Here is a 19,545-nt window from a genome sequence, read left to right on the forward strand (position 1 = left end):
GCACAGCAGAAGGCAGGGGGAAAGATAATTATGGGGGGCGGAACAGGATAGGTGGGCTGAAACGAATCACGAAAGTCACTCTATGCCACACTAAAGAGTCCATTTTTCATTTTGTAAGTGATGGGGAGCAACTGAAGGGATTCAAACAGGAGAATAATATAATCACATCTGTACTTTGGAAAGAGAACAGTGTGATGGATATTAACCTGGTACAAAACAAGTCCTGAGTATTACGGAAAATGGATCTGACTTTAATACCTTTATTGAGCACTTTATATGTACTGGGCACTGTTCTAAGTGCTATGAATATACTGACTCATTTAATCATTGCTGCGCCCTTTGAGGTAGGTACCATTATTAGCTCTTTTGACAGATGAGGAAATAAAAGAGGCAGAGCCTATGAAGCCCACGCTGAAGCTAGGCAGTTAGATAGTCTGACCCCAGACCCTGTTACTTATCAGACAAAATAGCAAAGGAAACCCCACTAAAACCTGCTTCCTTAGACTATGATGAAGTTCATCATCTTTATCTCAGCTTGCACTCCCTGTGAAGTCATGCGACATGGTTAGTCCCGTCTCCTTGACACCCTCTCTCGTTTGGATTCTGTAAAACCCTCTCCCTCCCCCTGCCTTCCTAACATCCCCCTCTTTTGGTGTCTTTCACTAGTTCCAGTTCCCTTAGTTTACTAACTAAAACAGTGATGAAAAATCATGCCTAACATCCCTTAGTACAAATAGGTCAATAACTAAAAATTTAAGTTATTGCCAATCAATCAAGTATGCTATAAATTTTATTATCTAGAATTTTGGATAGGATAGCAGTTAAACCAGAATTAATTCATGGGGCCCTAAGAATGTTCTCATCACATTCCTAGTTTTCTGTCCAGAGAGGAAGAGTACTAGAGAGGCTGGGGCATAGCAATTTCGATTTCTCTTTCACCCACAGCTTAGCATGGCCACTCTCTTTGCCTGGAACAATCTTTCACCCATGTTGGCTTAGTTAGCTCCTACTTATGCTTTATCTCCATTTAAAGTCCCTTTCTCTCGCTCTCGGGAGCCTCCCCTGAACCCCTTAAGCTACGTAGGGGCCACAGACCTGTGTCACCACAGTCTACTACTGGGGCATTTGTCACATTTTGTAATCTGTCGTTGGCATGTGATTGCTTCTGCATCCCCGGAACCTGGGAAAGTGTCTGGCTCATGTTATACATCCAGTAAGTACTGGTTCATTAAACTAATGATCTCAAAACTTTAAATTTCACTTTGTCGAGGAGTATATAATAACATCCAGGTAGAAGGCAAGTCAAGAAGTGATAAGAAGTCAACTCCTTCACATTCTAACACAGATTAACTGAACCTCAGAATCTCCTCAAGGATATATGGGGCGCTATAGGCATGGGTGCAACTTTGGGGGTTTTAGAAAAGAAAACTCTATGTTATTTATGAAAAAAGTGCTGCAAGCAGCTCTTACTTCATAGAGATACTCATGAATTATGAAAGGAAACACACATGTAAAAAAGCTAGATTAGCCGTTAGTAGCTTAGAGATAATCCAGTTCGGCATGTGCCAACTTTTGAATGTGCTTTGACGCTGATTCTGGGTGGCTCTGCTATTGTTTCAATTTCCAGGTGGCAAAGGGCTATAAAATACAGCTTTTCTTGTTCTGCAATTCTTTAAGATTTATAGCTATTTTCTATGAATTCCAGCTATCATATACATTTCTATATAAATTTATTTAAATTTTACATATATATTTAAGATATTTATGTAAATATATTTATAGGTAAATATTTATAAATACAATACATTTATATTATATTTATATTGTGCTTATACATACTTATATTCATAAACATCAATACATTTATATATTTATACATAAATAAATCTGCACTTACATATAAATCATATATATATGAGTTTTCTTAAATGAACGTGTGTTATTTTTATAATGAGAAATAAGTGATTTTCATTTTGGGGGAAAACATATACCAAGTATCAAGATCGTTACTCTTGATACTCATCAAGATAATGGCTCACTGACTTTGTCACTGGGAGAAATGACAGGAGCAGAGAAATGATCAGAAAGGCATCTACAGTCTTATCACATGGTCTCCTCAGCCCGGGTACGGTCTCCTCTTTCTCAAAAAGTTGTCATCAAAAATTAATCTGGGGCTTCCCTCGTGGCGCAGTGGTTGAGAATCTGCCTGCCAATGCAGGGGACACGGGTTCCATCCCTGGTCTGGGAGGATCCCACATGCCGCAGAGCAACTAGGCCCATGAGCCACAACTACTGAGCCTGCGCGTCTGGAGCCTGTGCTCCGCAACAAGAGAGGCCGCGATGGTGAGAGGCCCGCGCACCGCGATGAAGAGTGGCCCCCGCTCGGCGCAACTAGAGAAAGCCCTCGCACAGAAACGGAGACCCAACACAGCCAAAAATTAAAAAAAATAAAAAAAATAAAATTAATCTGTTAAATTAGAGCTGGAGAGCGTCTTCTAAGGGACTAAAGTTTAGCCTAGGTAGACAAGAATCTGATTTTAAGTTCAAGGTTGCCGCTCCTTCCTAGAGACTGTCAATCACCTCCCTGGCTATGGGCAGCTGCTGGATGGGACTGGACGCCTGCACTTGGGCTGGCTTGCCTGTGACTCTGCCTGGGAACCCCCAGGGTGGTCTTCTCATTTCGGGCTCTTTGAGAAGGAGCCCACAGTGGAGTTGCTTGAGCTCTTTGTTTCCAGGACAGGGCATACAGGCATTTAAGAGTGAGGGGGCCTCTGGGTGGGGAGCAGCCCCGCCAACAGGCGGGAGCATCACAGGGAACCTGGAAGCTGGTCCCACTGACGCCAGGCTCCACTCTGCACTCAACCTCTGCTGCCAGGTTTCTTCCTCAGTCACGCTAATTATTTCTCAGGGGCTCCCGACTGCCTCTCTCAGTCCTGGCTTTCTTCAAGCCCACCTCCCTAGGTTATTAGATACTACTCTGAATCTACCTCTAAATAGGGTTGAAGTTCGCTTCCCTCCCCATGGAACCCTAGGCATATACAGTTTGAGGAATGAATCTGGGCAGCTGTTAAGTGTCCCAGAATATTCTGCGATAGTTAAGATGGTCCCTGCACAGTCTATAACATTTTGGAGGCTGGTTTGCCAGAAGCCACAAAGAACCTCTAAGATCCTCTGCATTCCAGCCAAGAAAAGTCCTAGCTCTGGCCCAAAGCATCTCTTACCTGAACAAAACATACTACATGGTTATAACAGAGACCTGTACTCATAGGTAGCAGGATAGAGAGATAGCCATATACATTCAATATACATTCAATGGATAAAGGGGAAGAAAATCAGTCCTAAACATATCTGAATTTATTTCAAAATAATTTTTTGTATCAATAATTCTCTGCTTCAGTTAATAAGAAATCTTTCTGAATAGAAGAAATGAGTCATTTACATATTCTTCATCTTTTTGCTCTTTGAAAATCCTCGGTTTAAAGAGTCAGAGTTACCACACAGAAAACAGGAAACTAGGTAAATAAGCCTTGCACTCAGCCTTTACTGATTCATAAAATAAGAAGGTGACATAGGTCAACTTAAAATAATTGCAATGGTATTTTGCCTAAATGTTGAAAATATTTACATGAATTCTGTGTGATTACACAAACTGTAGTCTGATCTTAGATTTTTTTTTTTTAATTAATCATGTAATATTCTCTCTCGGTGCTTTTTTTTTTTTTTTTTTTTTTTTTTTTGCTGAAAGATGAATTTTATGAACCAGGGCACTTCAGAGTAAACACAGAAAGTGAGATAAAGGAGGTCCAGAAAAGGGAGGGAGAACAGTACACCCAGCCACTAAGCCCAGACATTTGAGCACAAACAGAAGGAGAAACAGCCAGATGTTCTCATCTTGAGCTGCTAAGGGACTTGTCCAATCCATTCAAGACTACCAAGTATAGTCAGCAGGGGTGGTTATGAGGCTGGCCTAGAGAATCTGTGCAATTTTAACTTTACTCACAGGGGAATACTACAGGCATATTGTTTTACTCTTAGATACATTCAGCAATGATTATTTAATTGTAATGCTAATCTGTAGCCACACCTTTATTTTTTCAGTTCTATACTAAAGTGATAGTTGCAGAAAAATAAATTCTAAGTTTTAGATTATTTAACTGAACCTATTCAGCCTTTACAATGAGGCATGCTCTACTCATCACATTTAACATAGGGAAAGTCTGCTCAGTCATACATTTTAGCTAAACTTTTAAAAATGTACAATGACAGGAAATACCTGTCTATAATATGCATTTAAACAAACCCTTCTAATCCTCTTGTGAGATTATCAGATACACCCCGACTTGTTTAATCTGTTTGGGCTCAAGTTAAGACACTGTCATAATAATCACTTGGATTTGTAGCATAACTGCTCAAAGAGATTTCCTACAACAATGTGGAACACTGATTTGATTCATGCACAATCAGGTAGGGCATTGTTAAAAACTATTTACTGAAAGAAAACTGAAATACAGAGCAGTTAAACAGCCTGGTCAGTCTGAATGTTAGTGATGACCAGACAGCCTGACTCTACATGCCCTCGTGCTCTGATTAGATGTCTGTGGCATCCTCTCACTGCAGCTTAGCAGGGACCCTACATTCTGACTGGTGAAAATGCAAAGCTGTGGTCCTTTTCCAACTACCTTGTCCTTCTTAGCTAAAACTAAGAGAAGCAAGTTGAAAACCTTTTGTTTCAATATAGGTGTTTAAAAAACTAGCGAAATACGAATAGCATACAATAAGACGTGATAGTCTCCTGCCTCCTATGGCCCTCCATAGTCCCGTTCTTCAGGGGTAACCACTGACAACAGGGTGGTGTGTATCTTTCCAGGCCTCTCTTCTATGCCCATATAAACATATAATATTTTACAAAAATGAGGTAATTCTATACATGGAGTTCTAGAACTTGCCTTTTCACTCAAGTTGGAAATGAGAAATGAACAGTCTGTTTAAGATAAGGAGTGATGATTCAGAGGAAAACATAATATGTTAAAAATGTTTTCAGATTCTAGATGTAAAGAGAGGGCTGGATGAGCCAGAAATCAGTCATTATTCAAGGTAGATTTAAATTTTCTTTCTGAGTTACCTTTGGCCTACTTTCTCCTAGGTTAAGAGAAGTAAAATTACTAAACCTAACTATGGTCCAAAAATAAATGCCAAACATCAAACCAGACAATACACAACCTTATATTATGGTTCTTTTGTTTTCCATAAGTAGCATCTTCTAGTCTATATATGTGTTGGAAATACTGTTTAGACAGGAAGGATACTCTATTTAAGGAAGCAGAAATCAATTCAGCATTCAGAGACTTCCTCCTTCCGAGGTATTCAGTCAAGTGTCTAATTGTGACTCCCGTGTGGCCTAACTTGTACCCAATGCAACCCTTTAACTAAAATTTTAAAGGTGTCTGGGTTTAAGAACACTTGAGAATATATCAATACAAAATTTTCAATTTCAAGTTGTCTTAAGGTATGGTGAAAAAGAACCAACAGAATATTTTTTTTTAATTTCCAGGAAATAAAGACTACATTTCAATAGTGACTACTTCTAGGAACGGAGCAGTGAAAGTCCATTCATTTCTGATGATCTCATCATTGCTTGAAGGTGAAAAGGTCTAACAACTCAAACAGAAGGAAGATCTTAATCTCATGTGATCATTATGGGCTATGTGTTCATGATATTAAAAAAAAAAAAAAAAGACCAAATGACTTAGTTTTTTTTTTTTTTCATTGAATTTTCTTTGTTCAGGCATTGTTATAAAAAATTTAAGGTTAGCAGAAAGAAACATGTGAAACCTTCAGAAGAAACCTTTATGAAACCCTTACATGAAATGAAGTTACTAAGGAAAGAACTGGATTTTAGTGCTGACATTCCCAGATTTACAATTCATTCTTTCATTGCAGAGTGACAAACGAACTTTGCTCACCTTCTTGTAATAACTTTAAAAATGGGACTGGTGACTATATTTACCAACCCTGCCATTTCTCAACATAATTATAGAATATATCCTGAATAGAAAAGTTGTTTATGACCTATGTTAAAAAAAAACACAGCTGAAAGAGTAATACCTTCTCCTCCCCTTCCACCCTCTATTTCTCCATCCATTTGGTAGCCAACAGGGATTTTTATTGTTTCTTCACATATTACAATTGTGTAATCTTTCTTAAACAACCTTAGCTTAAATGATTCCATTTAAATCATGTTTGATGTGCCATATGATATTTTTAAATGGCTTATGGTGAAGCAATGAGCTCTCTTACAGACAGATGTTATGATGTTCTTAGTAATTTTTATGAATAGAATTCTATATATACAAACATTCAAGGGTAGGTCTTTTCTTCTGAGATTGCAGCTAATCTGACAAGTAGCTCAACAAGATAAGCTGCTGTGAACAAAACTAGGACTATGTGTGGTCAAAACCAATTTACTTCAGCCATTCATCAATTACTTAAATTTAAGAATCTTAAAATTAATTTATCCTGAAATTTTACACAGTTAGCACATATAGTTTTTCATTTTCCAGGTGGAATAATAATCATAGAAATTGAAAAGACTACCAACCTTTATCTACATTTGAGGTAATATACTTAATAGTGAATAATCCACATTTAAAATGCTTGGCTTTGGTGTGATTTGCTTGGGAGAGATATGTTTATTTAGATAAAGGCTTTAGTTTGTTTTCTTTTTGACGCTCTAGGAATTCAGACAAAATAATCAATCCACACTCAGCTTGAGCTAAGCAGCTATAAAATGTCCTCAGCTGAAACTCTTTCTAATCTCTTCCTAGGATCCTCTGGTAAGCTTCCACCCTCAACCTCAACTCTGGAACATTCCCTTTTGAGACCTACCACCCCTCCTCCCATAGCAAATGACACTTTTTAATGAATCTATCCCTTTGATCACCAGACTGTCTCTTAAAGGAGCTAAAGCCAATAGGCCTTAAGTTATGACCAGGATGATGCAACTGGATTATAAAACAAAGAACTGTGCATTGTTTATGCATAGATCCATTCATGAAAGCCTGGCCACTCTTCAGGTGCCAAGTCTACATGCAATTAGCCCATTAAAAGGAAGAGCTCTGTGGCTGCCTCCTAAGATAACAATATATGCATGGTGGTATTTGCCAGAAGCTACTGGTAAAACTGCCATCTTCTTGTCTTCTCCTGCCCTGAGGAGGCACCTTCAGGAACCTCAAGGACCTCAGGCTGCTGGAAACAGGCAGCATTACCCCTCATACACCTGCCCTTGCTTGGGGTGATGAGAAATGTAACCCTCTCTCTCCCTAGGCTACAGGTCCTCCATTTTCTGATTCTAGGTTTAGGGAGAATGGAGGATGAATTAAAGCTTGTTTTTCATTTGTAAATATATGAGTTCTCTGTTTAAAAGTTCATCAGTTTAAAGTAAAATAACCTGCTTTTAGTTCCGCCTCAAACTAGGAAGGTAGATGTTAACAAAACTAAACCAGGTGATTTTTATTCTATGAACATCTTTATGTATTAAGTTTTCTACAACAGTTATATATTATTTCTTTGTTCTTGTTTAAGGATTGTTTTATTGTTAATATTTATAGCTCTAGTATTATTTTAATAAGGTCAGACTAAAGGAAAGTATTTTTTCTCTTATGTTTACATCCTTAAATACTTAAAAAATACCTTAAATATAATATAAAAATACTTAAAAGATACCTTTTACTCAAAATAACTTAGTTTAAAATCCTTACGTTGTATGAGTTATGTATATAATAGAGAAAAATTGGTCCAGCACCTGGAATTAAATCCAGAGAAACTAAGACACAAATTTATTCAAGTAGAATGTAACACACACTTTTACTGAAAACAAAAGTGAAATTGTTTAGGGTAAATAAATGGATTGTTCATTTTTTTATAGTCCTTACTCAGGTGTACCATTCTTATTCACTTAACCATTACTTCAGGTAGTACTTATTTACCATACGTCCTCCCAAAATCCTAACCTAAACCCTGTTATTTGGGGTAATTTAAGAAATTAAGTAATTAGATAAAAGCAAATTAAAAATGGAATTTTACTTTTTGTCAAACAAGTTGATCAGATTTTTAAAATTAGTGTGAGTAAAAATGTGGGGAAATGGATAAATTAACACAATTTTCTAAAATTTGACCATATTTATTTGACCATATATATTAATATTAAAAACAGTAGGCACTTTGATCCAACAACTCTCTTTTTGTTAAAGTCCATTTTTTTCTGAAAAAAAATTGCTCAAGTAAATAGAATTTGAGGATGTTCATTACATTAAGTACATAAGAGCAAAACATAAACAAAATTTTTAAAAAAGAATAATTACTTTAAATAATTAAAAATGGACTAGAGTTATGGAGAATCTTTGTTTTTATATATTTCTCAAGATTAAAAAAATTAAAAATAATAAGGCAGAATTCGTTAGATATATAGGTCATAATTATAAATGGGTAAATTAAGAGCAAGTCTTTCTATACAATATCATACAGAACAACCACATGTCCATCTGCACAGTAATCCACAGGCTAGATATGCCTTAATTTGTTCAATTTTTCCTGCTTTGATGGATATCTTGATGATTTTCCATGTTCTAATTTAACTTATTTCATAGAAAAGGTGATACAAATGACTAATAAAAATTAAAATCCTGACTTCAACAGTAATCAAACAGAACAAATTAAAACAAAATGTCATTTTTTAAACATGTCAAATTGGTGAAGATTTTCAAAATGACAGTCATTAAATCCTGGTTTATTCAGCGGGGTAGTCACTTACTTATACTATATGTAAGCATATATATGTTCTCTAGAAAGCAATTAGGTCATGTGTATCAATAATTTTGAAAGCATTTATTTTCTTCTACTCAATAATGGTATATCAAGGATTCTCTAATAAAAAATGATAAAAATATAGACATATCTATTCATCTATTTGCCACCATTTCTTTAAACAGTGAATAGCTTGAATTGGATGATTAAAAATGAAACATTTATTCAATGGACTATTAAGTACCAGGATCAACAGGAATTGTCACTGCTCAAAACTAATTTCCAGAATAAACTGGATGCAAAACTCTATGTAAAAAATATATAAACATAATATAATAAAAACTGGCCTGAAAAGAATATACCAAATTTTCTAGTGGATGTAACTGGTGGGAGTAAAAAGTGATTTTTATGTTCTTCTTTGTGTTTGAATTTTTTTTTTTTTAAGTTTCTACTTCTAAAGTAAGGATAAAAAAAGAAAGAAAGGGCCTCCTTGGTGGCGCACTGGTTGAGGGTCTGCCTGCCAATGCAGGGGACACGGGTTCGAGCCCTGGTCTGGGAGGATCCCACATGCCGCGGAGCGACTGGGCCCGTGAGCCACAACAACTGAGCCTGCGCGTCTGGAGCCTGTGCTCTGCAACAAGAGAGGCTGCGATAGTGAGAGGCCCATGCACCGCGATGAGGAGTGGCCCCCGCTTGCCGCAACTAAGGAAAGCCCTTGCACAGAAACGAAGACCCAACACAGCCATAAATAAATAAATAAATAATAATTTAAAAAAAAAAAAAAAAAAGAAAGAAAGAAAATGCATGCCTTGCTACAAAATTCATCATGCTTCTGCCCTTCATCTATAAAATAAAGTCCAAATTGGCTAGGCTCTTGTTGAAGCCCTTTTAATTTGATCCCGACTTATCAACCCAATCTTATTTCTAATGAGTACCCAACTCTACTACTCAGCTTTATCTCAGATGGTCATGAGGCATGTCATGTTCCCTCTAGGTTCCATCCAGGCTCATCTGATCAGGCCTAGAGCTTCTCTTCTTTCCTAACGTTTCTGATCAGGATTTCTGGATGTAACTATTTTAAGCCAACTTCAGCTACACATGATGCTCAAAGCCACGTCTGGTAATCATACAAAATCACGTTAGACCCTGATTCCAATTAACTCAGCACAGTAATTCAAAAGGAAACCACTTTTGAAAGCAAGATTCCCGTCAATATTTGTTAATATTGATCATAACAACAACTGTGATCATAACATTTATTGAGAATTTTCTATTTACAAGGAGTCTCTGTGCCAACTCCATTTATCTCATTTAATGCTCAGAAAAACCCTCCATTTCTCAGATGAAAAAACTGAACCTCAATTAGGTTATGCATTTTTCCCTAGGAGACATAGCTAGTGTGGATCTGAGATTCAAATCTAGCTCTGTCTGAGATCAATATACTCTACACTACCAACTTGCTAATGGAAAATCACTAGAAATCACTTTGCATATGATATATTTTTAGTGATTAATTGCATACCCATGTAGCTTAGTTAAAATGATGTGTGGAGCTACAAAGTTTTCTTTTACATATAAAAACAGATACAAAAACAATAAAATTTTCCACTGAATTTCATTATATTCTAATATATTTACCTGTATAGGACCAGCCAATCTCTTCAACAAGTTTTCTCTGTTGTCTGTAGTATCCATAAACCCAATCTACAACCAAGAAAAACCAATTGATCAATGCATAGAAAAATATATGTGTGCAAACTTAAAAAAATATAAGATGCCCAAAGCATCATTCATACCATAAATGGTCCTTGATTACTCTCTTCTATGTCACCTTCCCAGTGTCTCCTCCCAATTCCAACTGCCACCATTATAGACTCCACTGTCCATGCTCTGGTAATTAGTGTGAGTTTTAGCAGGGCACATTTAAAAACTGCTAAAGTTCAGACAGAGACGAAGAAAATATTCTGTGAAAAGCAGGAGCAACCCAGAGGTTTTCATTCCAAAGTGAGACTGGGGTCAGAAAGGACAGCTTGTCCTATCTTCGAACTTTTCTTACCATTCCCTAAGTTGAATACTTGAAATCCTATAGATTAGAGATCTTTTAAGGTTACAACCCAAGTTTTATCTGTAAATGCTTCTAGGAGATCCAGAGGTTACCACGTTTTCAAAATTTACTTCCCTACAATGCAAAACAAAATTAGCTGCCTTGAAGAAATGGAAATTTAAATGTGTGTGTGTATGTTGGCTGGGAGAAAGGTTGTGTTAGACGGTGTAGGTGAATTTGTGTCTTGGAGGAACAGAGATGCCTGATGAGGTAATACAGTGGGAAGCTTGGAGTACCATAAAAGCAGTGGATGCCTCATGACCTAGAGATAGAGGCTCTACATCTTGAACATGGGACAAGGGGTACAGAAAAGAAAATGGATGGAAGGCAAAGTCTCACTCCACACAATTCAAAATTTTGGCTGGGGTCATTCCTGTACCCAAGAAGCAGGTATGTTATGATTCGTCCTCCTCCTTCCCGTGCCATCGTGCTATTGTCCCCTTTATCCCAGCCTGTGTTAACCCTCGTACCCCATTTCAGCTACACTGTGGGCAAAATAAATCTTTGTGAACTAGGTTTGGAACCTGATCAGTGTTGACAAAACTATTTCTGTAGAAAAGGCTACAGGAGTTCCCTGGTTTCCTAGTGGTTAGAAATCCCGGCTTTCACTGCTGTGGCCCGAGTTCAGTGCCTGCTTGGGAACTGAGATCCTGCAAGCTGCATGACGTGGCCAAAAAAAAAAAGAAAAAAGAAAGAGAAGAAAAGGCTACAAATAGCTAGTTTACAAATGAGCGTGTAGAACATTACTTATTCATAAATTGGGGTTCTGTCAATATAGCTCTCATTTGAATGTGAGGATGTATTTATACCATACTATACCATATACATATATACATATTATATAGATAGATAGATAGATAGATAGATAGATAGATAGATAGATAGATCTTTCTCATCAGCTGGGAAGACAGACTCTATTTCCTCTTATTCCCTCTACACAGGTGTGTTTTTCTTTATTGACAGCTCCCAATTTCAAGGAGGCAAATACCTCAAGGACATTTCAGAAATTATTTTTCTCTCCCATGTTATATACAATCTGATTAGTAGAACATGGTAATACATACTAAAATATTTTATAAAAACTTAAAAGCAGGCCAGCTTCCAGAAATACACATTCTGAATCCACAGATTATTCAAAACCAAAACCTAGCTTGGAGAAAACAAAAAAAATTGTTTTAAAAATTTCATTACCCATAAATATAGGTAAATATTCTACTGGCCGTGGAGCACATTTCAACAAATATTTGTTTTTATAATAGCTTTACTGAAATGTGATTTACACATCTTACAATTCACCCATGAAATTTAATGGCATTTAGTATAGTCACAGAGTTGTGCAATCATCACTACAAACAATTTTAGAACATCTTCATTATCCCAAAAAGAAACCCCATACCCTTTAGCTGCCACCCCCTACCTCATCACTACCTTCACTAAACTACTTTATAGATTTGGATATTCTAGATATTTTTAAAAACAGGATCACACAATACATGGCCTTTTGTGACTGGCTTCTTTAACTTTGCATAATTAACGTTTCCATGTTGTAGGATATATCAGTACTTCATTCCTTTTTATTGTCTAATAGTACTCTATTGTACGGTGACCAAGATGGCCTTAAAGTTCCCCTCAGCTTGACTAAACTTTAGACAGACTACTTCCTAGCTCTAGGCTCTTGACCTCCCTTTTCTTCCAGCATTCAGTTTAGAAAACTTATAAATTTTCTCTCTATTCCTTTAAGATGTAAATCTTTTTTATTAGCCACATGCCAATTTTACAACTAGGACTGTACTTCTCAAGAATATGGGAATTGTCTCTCTGAAATGTAACCATTGAAGGAAATAAGCACCCTTATCTCCCATTTTCTGTGGGAGGGTAGGAGCCTAACTTCCAGAGAGGCGTCTTGCTCCAAGTTGCAAAAACTACCTCCTGTCATAATGATATGAGCTTATTTTTCCTTTGAATAGAGACAATTAGCAAATGCAGATGGCCTATGACTTCCTCTCATGTCCTGCATTACTTTTACACTGGGGTTCAACCTAGCTCGTAAAAAACCTTACCCCCTCTGCCTCATCAGAGTTGAGCTCAGACTTGATTCTGCCTTCTCTCCCCTACTGCAATAGCCATGAAGAAAGTTTTCCTTGCCTGTTTAATTTTGTATGCTGTAATTTTTGTTTTGACGCTGGCTATGCCACATTTCTTTTAACCATTCATCAACTGAGGGATAGTTGGGTTGTATCCTCTTTGGGGCTATCATGAATAATGCTGCTTTGAATATTCATGCATATATTTGCTTTTCTACTTAAAAAATAATCATTAGGTTCATAATTTATTTTTTAAATAGAGTTGTACCATAAAATGGTAGTCATTCATAATTTATTTTTTAAATAGAGTTGTACCATAAAATGGTAGTCATTCATAATTTATTTTTTAAATAGAGTTGTACCATAAAATGGTAGTCATTCATAATTTATTTTTTAAATAGAGTTGTACCATAAAATGGTAGTCATTTAAGGTTAAATTCTGGGGACAAGTGTTTTTTCATGATCAAGGAATATATACAATTAGGGCCTCAAAGGTCATTTGATCCAGACTTTAACAGACTACAAAAAAACAATTCTTGTTTTAGAGATAAGGTAATTTTTCCCAAGGAAATGTAAGTGGTTTGTACAGGCAGAAAGTGACAAAAACGGAATCAATAATCCATGGTTTCTGCCTCGTACTCACTAAGTCTTCCACAATATCAAGGATTCCTAACAATCCTGAGCTATTGGTTACTCTCTTAAGTGCTCTGCCTGAGTAGGAACCTCTTCAAGAGAAACAAAATAAAACAAAACAATACACTGGGGTTGAACTTTACCAGCAGGAATTACTTAGACAAATAAATTATAGAGAATTGGGACTTCCCTGGGGTCTAGTGATTAAGATTTCACTTTCCAATGCAGGGGGTGAGGGTTCGATCTCTGGTCGGAGAGCTAATATCCCACATGCCATGGGGCCAAAAAACCAAAACATAAGAAAAACGGAAGGAATAGTGTAACAAATTCAACACAGATTTTAAAAATGGTCCACATCAAAAAAAAAAAAAAATTATAGAGAATTGACTGTATACCTAATCTGACCTGAACATCAGTTGGAATTTTCCTCTGAAACTTTGCACTGACCACAGGGAAAAGATTTTTTGTCATCTTTTATGTTTTGAATATAAATATTTTTAAAATGTAAAGACATTTTTGTCACATAAGTGCATTTTGATGATTTCAGAAGATCAAATACCACACAAAACTTACATTGAACAAGTATTCTGTTGAAACAGATAAAACAGTAAGCTCTTGTTTTAATGATTCAGGCTAAAGGATGACAGCAAAATATCAGCAGATTTAGCTCTCCTTGTAGGGCTTTATTGTTACACAATCAGCATTTGTGCTTGGTTTTTAATTACTTACGTTAAGAAAGCTTTTTTCAATACAAGATTCCCAGGTGTTGGTAGCTCTCTTCAGTTCCTTTTTGTATTGTTCCCTTAATTATTACTTCAAATAATCCGTTACACATTCATATGCTAATTTCATAGTCCTTGGGCGTGAGAGAGTACCCCACTTTTAAAATTCTACTTAGAGATCTGATAGATGAGATGTGATAGCTCCAATGAACAAGAAAAAAAGAATCTAGGTTCGCTTTTTTTGTTGCATTATATACTTTGAAAACCAGTAAATCCTATATAAAGTAGAATCTATCAAAGTGCTTACACATTTTAAAATCAATTAAAATAATGAAATATAGAATTTTTTTGTTTCTGTGTATTTTAGTTTCTTTAGTTTTTATATTTTGTTTCTCTCTGTTCAAAAGTATCTTCCAGGTCTGCTTTGGTGTGAGTGTTTTGTAGGGATAAAACTAAGAAATAAATTTCAGGAATGAATTGTACACATGATACACAATAAGAACATATACATCAGTATACCTTTTTAAAAGGTAACTCTAAAATTTGTCCTGAAAAATTATTCTTCATGAAGTGGCTACCAAAGTTGAGAGAAATTTGGTTTATACTATTTTAGGTAACCTTAAATGTCTCTGTTTCAATCTATTCCATCCTGTACTTACCTTGAGCACCTACTTATTTGCAAACATGTATATGCCACATATTCCTTTATTTTTCTTTACACTCAAATGGAAACCAAAGTTTTGATAACCACCACATGGATGATGTAGATAAATTTAGCATTTTTTGCTCATGCTTTTTAAACCAAAAAAAAAAAAATCATGTTGCTCATTTTCCACTAAAAATATCATTATAAATATTTTGAATTATACAAATGCCTCTGATTTTGCCCTAAATGCCTAAAGAAAGTCTCTGCTTTATGTTGATCAACAATTCATCACCTGTATTCTACCATATAATCTAGCAGCAGTGCTCTGACAAAATACACACACACACACACACACACACACACACACACATATTTTAATGCTATTAAGAGGCCAAATATATGACAGAGAAGAAATAGAGTGGTCCTCAGAAAAAGAAACTTCAGGTAGAAAATAGCCACAGTTAAAAATTAGAAGACTGGGATCCTAAAACTAGATTTCTCAAAGTAGACTTTTCCAAGATAAATGATACTTGCATATTTCACATCCTTTAAAAATATCACTAAGGAAATTCAGAGGAGGGGAAAAGGAAGTCAGTTGATGGAAGAAATCTGGAAAGGCAGAGAAGAAGGAATAGAATTATAGATGAATCTTTAAAGTCTTTGAGTATAGACTTTGATTGAGGGAAGACTTGGGGAGAAGGTCTAAAATGTCTCAGGTAGAGGAAGGGCATTGGGCAAATCATGGAACCAAAGAATTGGGAAGCCAGTTGGGCTCTCCTATAGGGTCTGTGTAGGTCACTAGGGATTTACTAGGGACTTGGTTATGGCTCTCCATGATACAAGGGTCACATCAATTTTCACTTTTTGTTTTCATCCTATTCTCTCCTCTTATCTAGATTTCTTTTAAAAGCGGAAAAGAGATAATCTGCTGAGCTGACTGAAAAATTGTTGAATACATTTTGTATACTGAGCATATTTTAAAGAAAAATAGTAAATAAATAAACCCACAAACAAACAAATATTTCTAATTGAAGTGAAAGAGGTGGCGGGGAGTGAGAGAAGAAAGGTAAGTGGCTGGTGACCACTTAGAGAAGAACCTGGAAAACCCTGGAAACAGACTAGTATTATCAGAGTGATTATTACCATCCCCTAAATCATTTGACAGTCAGACATGCATAAGGCTGAAGTGGCAGTGATAAAAAAGGTTGATGGTTACAGTAGTCATAACTATCAATTACTGAAAACAAAATAATAGCAGTCCCCTCTCAGAGAAGAAAAAAATAAAATCAGAAATGAGTTCCTTTAAGGAGAGAATCAGCTTTTGATTAATGAACACCTGTGAACACATCATCTGGCTACAGAAGTCCTTTATTTCTTCAGATACTCTATTGTAAATATCTTTGTTTGATAAGAAAGCTGAGTTTATGACCCAAGTGATCTAAACCAAAACCTTGATTAGCCAACTGAGGCAAACTTTCCAAGTAAAATGAAATCTGCCTATGAGTATAGTATAGAGTCTATCATATCATAGTATCATACATGGCAGGTTTTATCTGTGCATTTTCCTGTCATTCAGTGTTTGCTGTCAAATTGTGTTAGCACATACCCTATCTTTACCTATCTGGAATATAAACTTGTATCCAGTATATATGCAAAGACATTTGTGAAACATAATTTAGTTAATTATGGTAATTCAGATAATAGGCTTGTTTAGGATATATTTATAGTTCAAACACTGTACTTACTGTTAATCACTTCAGATGTAACTTTAAAAAACACACATATATTATTTTCCCCCAAACCATTTGTCTTCCAATTTCAACTGCTTTCCAGGGTTAGAAAAAAAGAATACCATTAGTTTTCTCCTCTCTGCAGAGGTTTAAAAATGCAAGTACTTTTTACAATTTCAAAACTTAAATTGCAACTTATCACCAAATAGGAGGGCACGTGAATTCGTACAGTTAAAGATAGGAATTCTGGAAAAATGAGTTATTAGAGTACAGGTGACCGCTTTATTTAATGATAAGGTTAGAGAGATGAAAAAGTAGATCCTTGAGGCACTATACTAAAAAAAATCGAATGGTAAAACTGTAAAAGGAGATGGAAAGATTGAACATAATGGAAAAGGTAAAGAACAGAGGGAGCCATTTCTTTCATATGCTTGTTTTGGAGGTCAAACATCCAATGAAATACATATTTCTCATAGGACTTAAGGAAGAGTTTGGAGGTGAGCAATTAGATCTTATTGTTCCTTAGACACTGAGGACTGTGTATGCTTTCCCAGAGAGAGTTTGTACCTTGGCAATATGTCTACCAAATCTATTCAATGAAAGCTCAAAATATTCACAGGCTTGTCTTGGAAAGTCACCAGAGTATTTTCTTACACTTAGATAAACGCGTTTAATCTAATGTGATTTATCTACATTTATAAAGTTGAGGTATTTACTGTTGAAAACATGTTCATAATTTTATCTTTACCACATAAGTAATAATACCTGTTTCAGATAGCTTAAAAAAATAAAGATAAGCAAAAATAATTTAAAAAATCACCTATAATCCCATCTCCTACAGAAACTAGTATTTACAATTCCGTGCATGTATGTTTTTCTAGGCATTATACTATGCAATATAATAATTTTATACTTTACATTAATTGAATTACACTATTTCATTATTTGGTGACTTGCTTTTTCTACATAATAATAAATCACTTCCCAAGTAATAAATATGGTTTTATAGCACCGTAATAGTTCACCTGAAGCATTCTTCTACTTTATGGATATTAAAATAAAAAGTTGTTTTAGCTTTGGAAAATTTATTCCTTGGGCTTAAATGACATGAGTGATGAAATTAAGCTACTTTGAACTATCTGTATAAAATAAAATCTGTAGGAAATTAACTGCCACTTTTTTTCCCCTGTCAATCTTCTTCTACAACACCAAGAAAACACTAAAATGGAAGAAACTCATTGTTAGTGTACAGTGCTACAAACATTATAGCTACCTTGTTTCCATAACAGTGAATTTATTCTGCCTTAAGAGAAAAACTCAATTGTTGATGGAACAGTGATAATGGGAGCAGAGATAGAAATAACATGTGTAAAAATAACTAATAGAAGAAGCTAAAAATAATATTAAAAGTGGGAAAAGAACCAAATCTGTATAAGAAAAGCATATGAAAGTGGGAAGAAAGCATGGAATTCATCAAATTACAAAATATAATGTGTTTATTATACTTGTGTTATGTATTATTATTATGCCATTATATACTTTCATATTATTATCTGTACAATAATAATGTGTTATTATTCAACAATCTAAATAATGGTTCTGTTGTGAAGTCTTATGCCCGTGCGCTCTTACTGAAATCAGGTGTAGAGCAAGAACGCCTGCTATGTTGCCTTAGGATTAGGATTGGTCGGGAAATTCTGGACAATTGACATCTTAAAATAGCCAAGTAGAGAATACAATGGGATTCCATTCACATCTACCATGGAAAGCATAAAACACCAAAAATTGCATAAAGAGATGAACTATTATTAATATAAAAAATGTGAATAAATTAAGAGACCTACTACGTTGTTAAATGGGAACATTGAATTTGGGTAAATTATCAGCTGTTTCCATATTTATAAACAGTTCAGGTCTCAATGGGGTATTTTTAACTGACAAATTATTCTAAAGTTCATTTAGAAATATAAAGGGAAAATAATAATTGATAAGAAAAAGGGAGAAATAATGGGGGCTTGGTTAACCAGTTACTAAAAGATAAATTGACAGGCTGATCAATAGAACAAAGCATATGGCACTAAAATTGGACTCAGTATAGATACAAGTTTAATTCATGATAAAGAAACATCAGATAAGAAAAGTATGAAAGTTCAACCCATATTGGGAACACTGGCTTTTTGGAAAAAGAAGTTGAATCACACTTCACACATAGACCAAAATACATTTCAAGTGGATTAAAGAATGATTTAAAAAGGTTATATAAAAACTATAAAAAAAAGTAAGTGAATATTTAGTTTATTATAAGATGGGGAAGGCCTTTCTACGCAGGAAAAAATAAATCATAAAGAAATAGTCACAGCTTTGATTATATAACATTCAAAACTTGCACAGAAAAATGTTTAGTGAAATGCAAATTACAAATATTAAGCTATTGGTAACTGCTAAAACACATTGAACAAATATAATGATATATTTCAAACATATAGAATTCTTACAAATCAATAAAGGCAAATATATGAACAGAGAAGTTTTTAAAATGCAAAAATAATAAAGCTATAAAGAACTATTAGACTTCAGTAGGTATAAAAGAAACAGAAATTAAAATAACACCGAGATATCATTTTTCCAGCTATAAAATTGTCAAAGGTATATTATTTTAATTTTTTAAATATTCAATGATGCCCAAAATATCTTAAGATATTCTTTTATGTACAGGTGGAAGTATGAACTAGTATAAACTTCATGGAAAGTAAGCTGGCAAGAGTTAACAAGATTCTTAAAATACTTCATATTCTTTGAGACAGTAATTCCATTCCAAGGAATA

At 35.1% G+C, this 19,545-nt stretch overlaps 1 protein-coding gene across 1 annotated transcript in view; it reads right to left on the reverse strand.

The window, feature by feature from the left end:
• Positions 1-19,545, reverse strand: part of PTPRZ1 (protein tyrosine phosphatase receptor type Z1) — a 163,886-nt gene that overhangs the window by 100,352 nt on the left and 43,989 nt on the right. The window contains exon 2 of the mRNA XM_059932670.1: positions 10,441-10,506. Within this exon, the coding sequence (XP_059788653.1) occupies positions 10,441-10,506 (66 nt within the window). The remainder of the gene's footprint in view (positions 1-10,440; positions 10,507-19,545) is intronic.

This window comes from Balaenoptera ricei, chromosome 9, assembly GCF_028023285.1.
Source record: "Balaenoptera ricei isolate mBalRic1 chromosome 9, mBalRic1.hap2, whole genome shotgun sequence".
Lineage (NCBI taxonomy): Eukaryota > Metazoa > Chordata > Mammalia > Artiodactyla > Balaenopteridae > Balaenoptera > Balaenoptera ricei.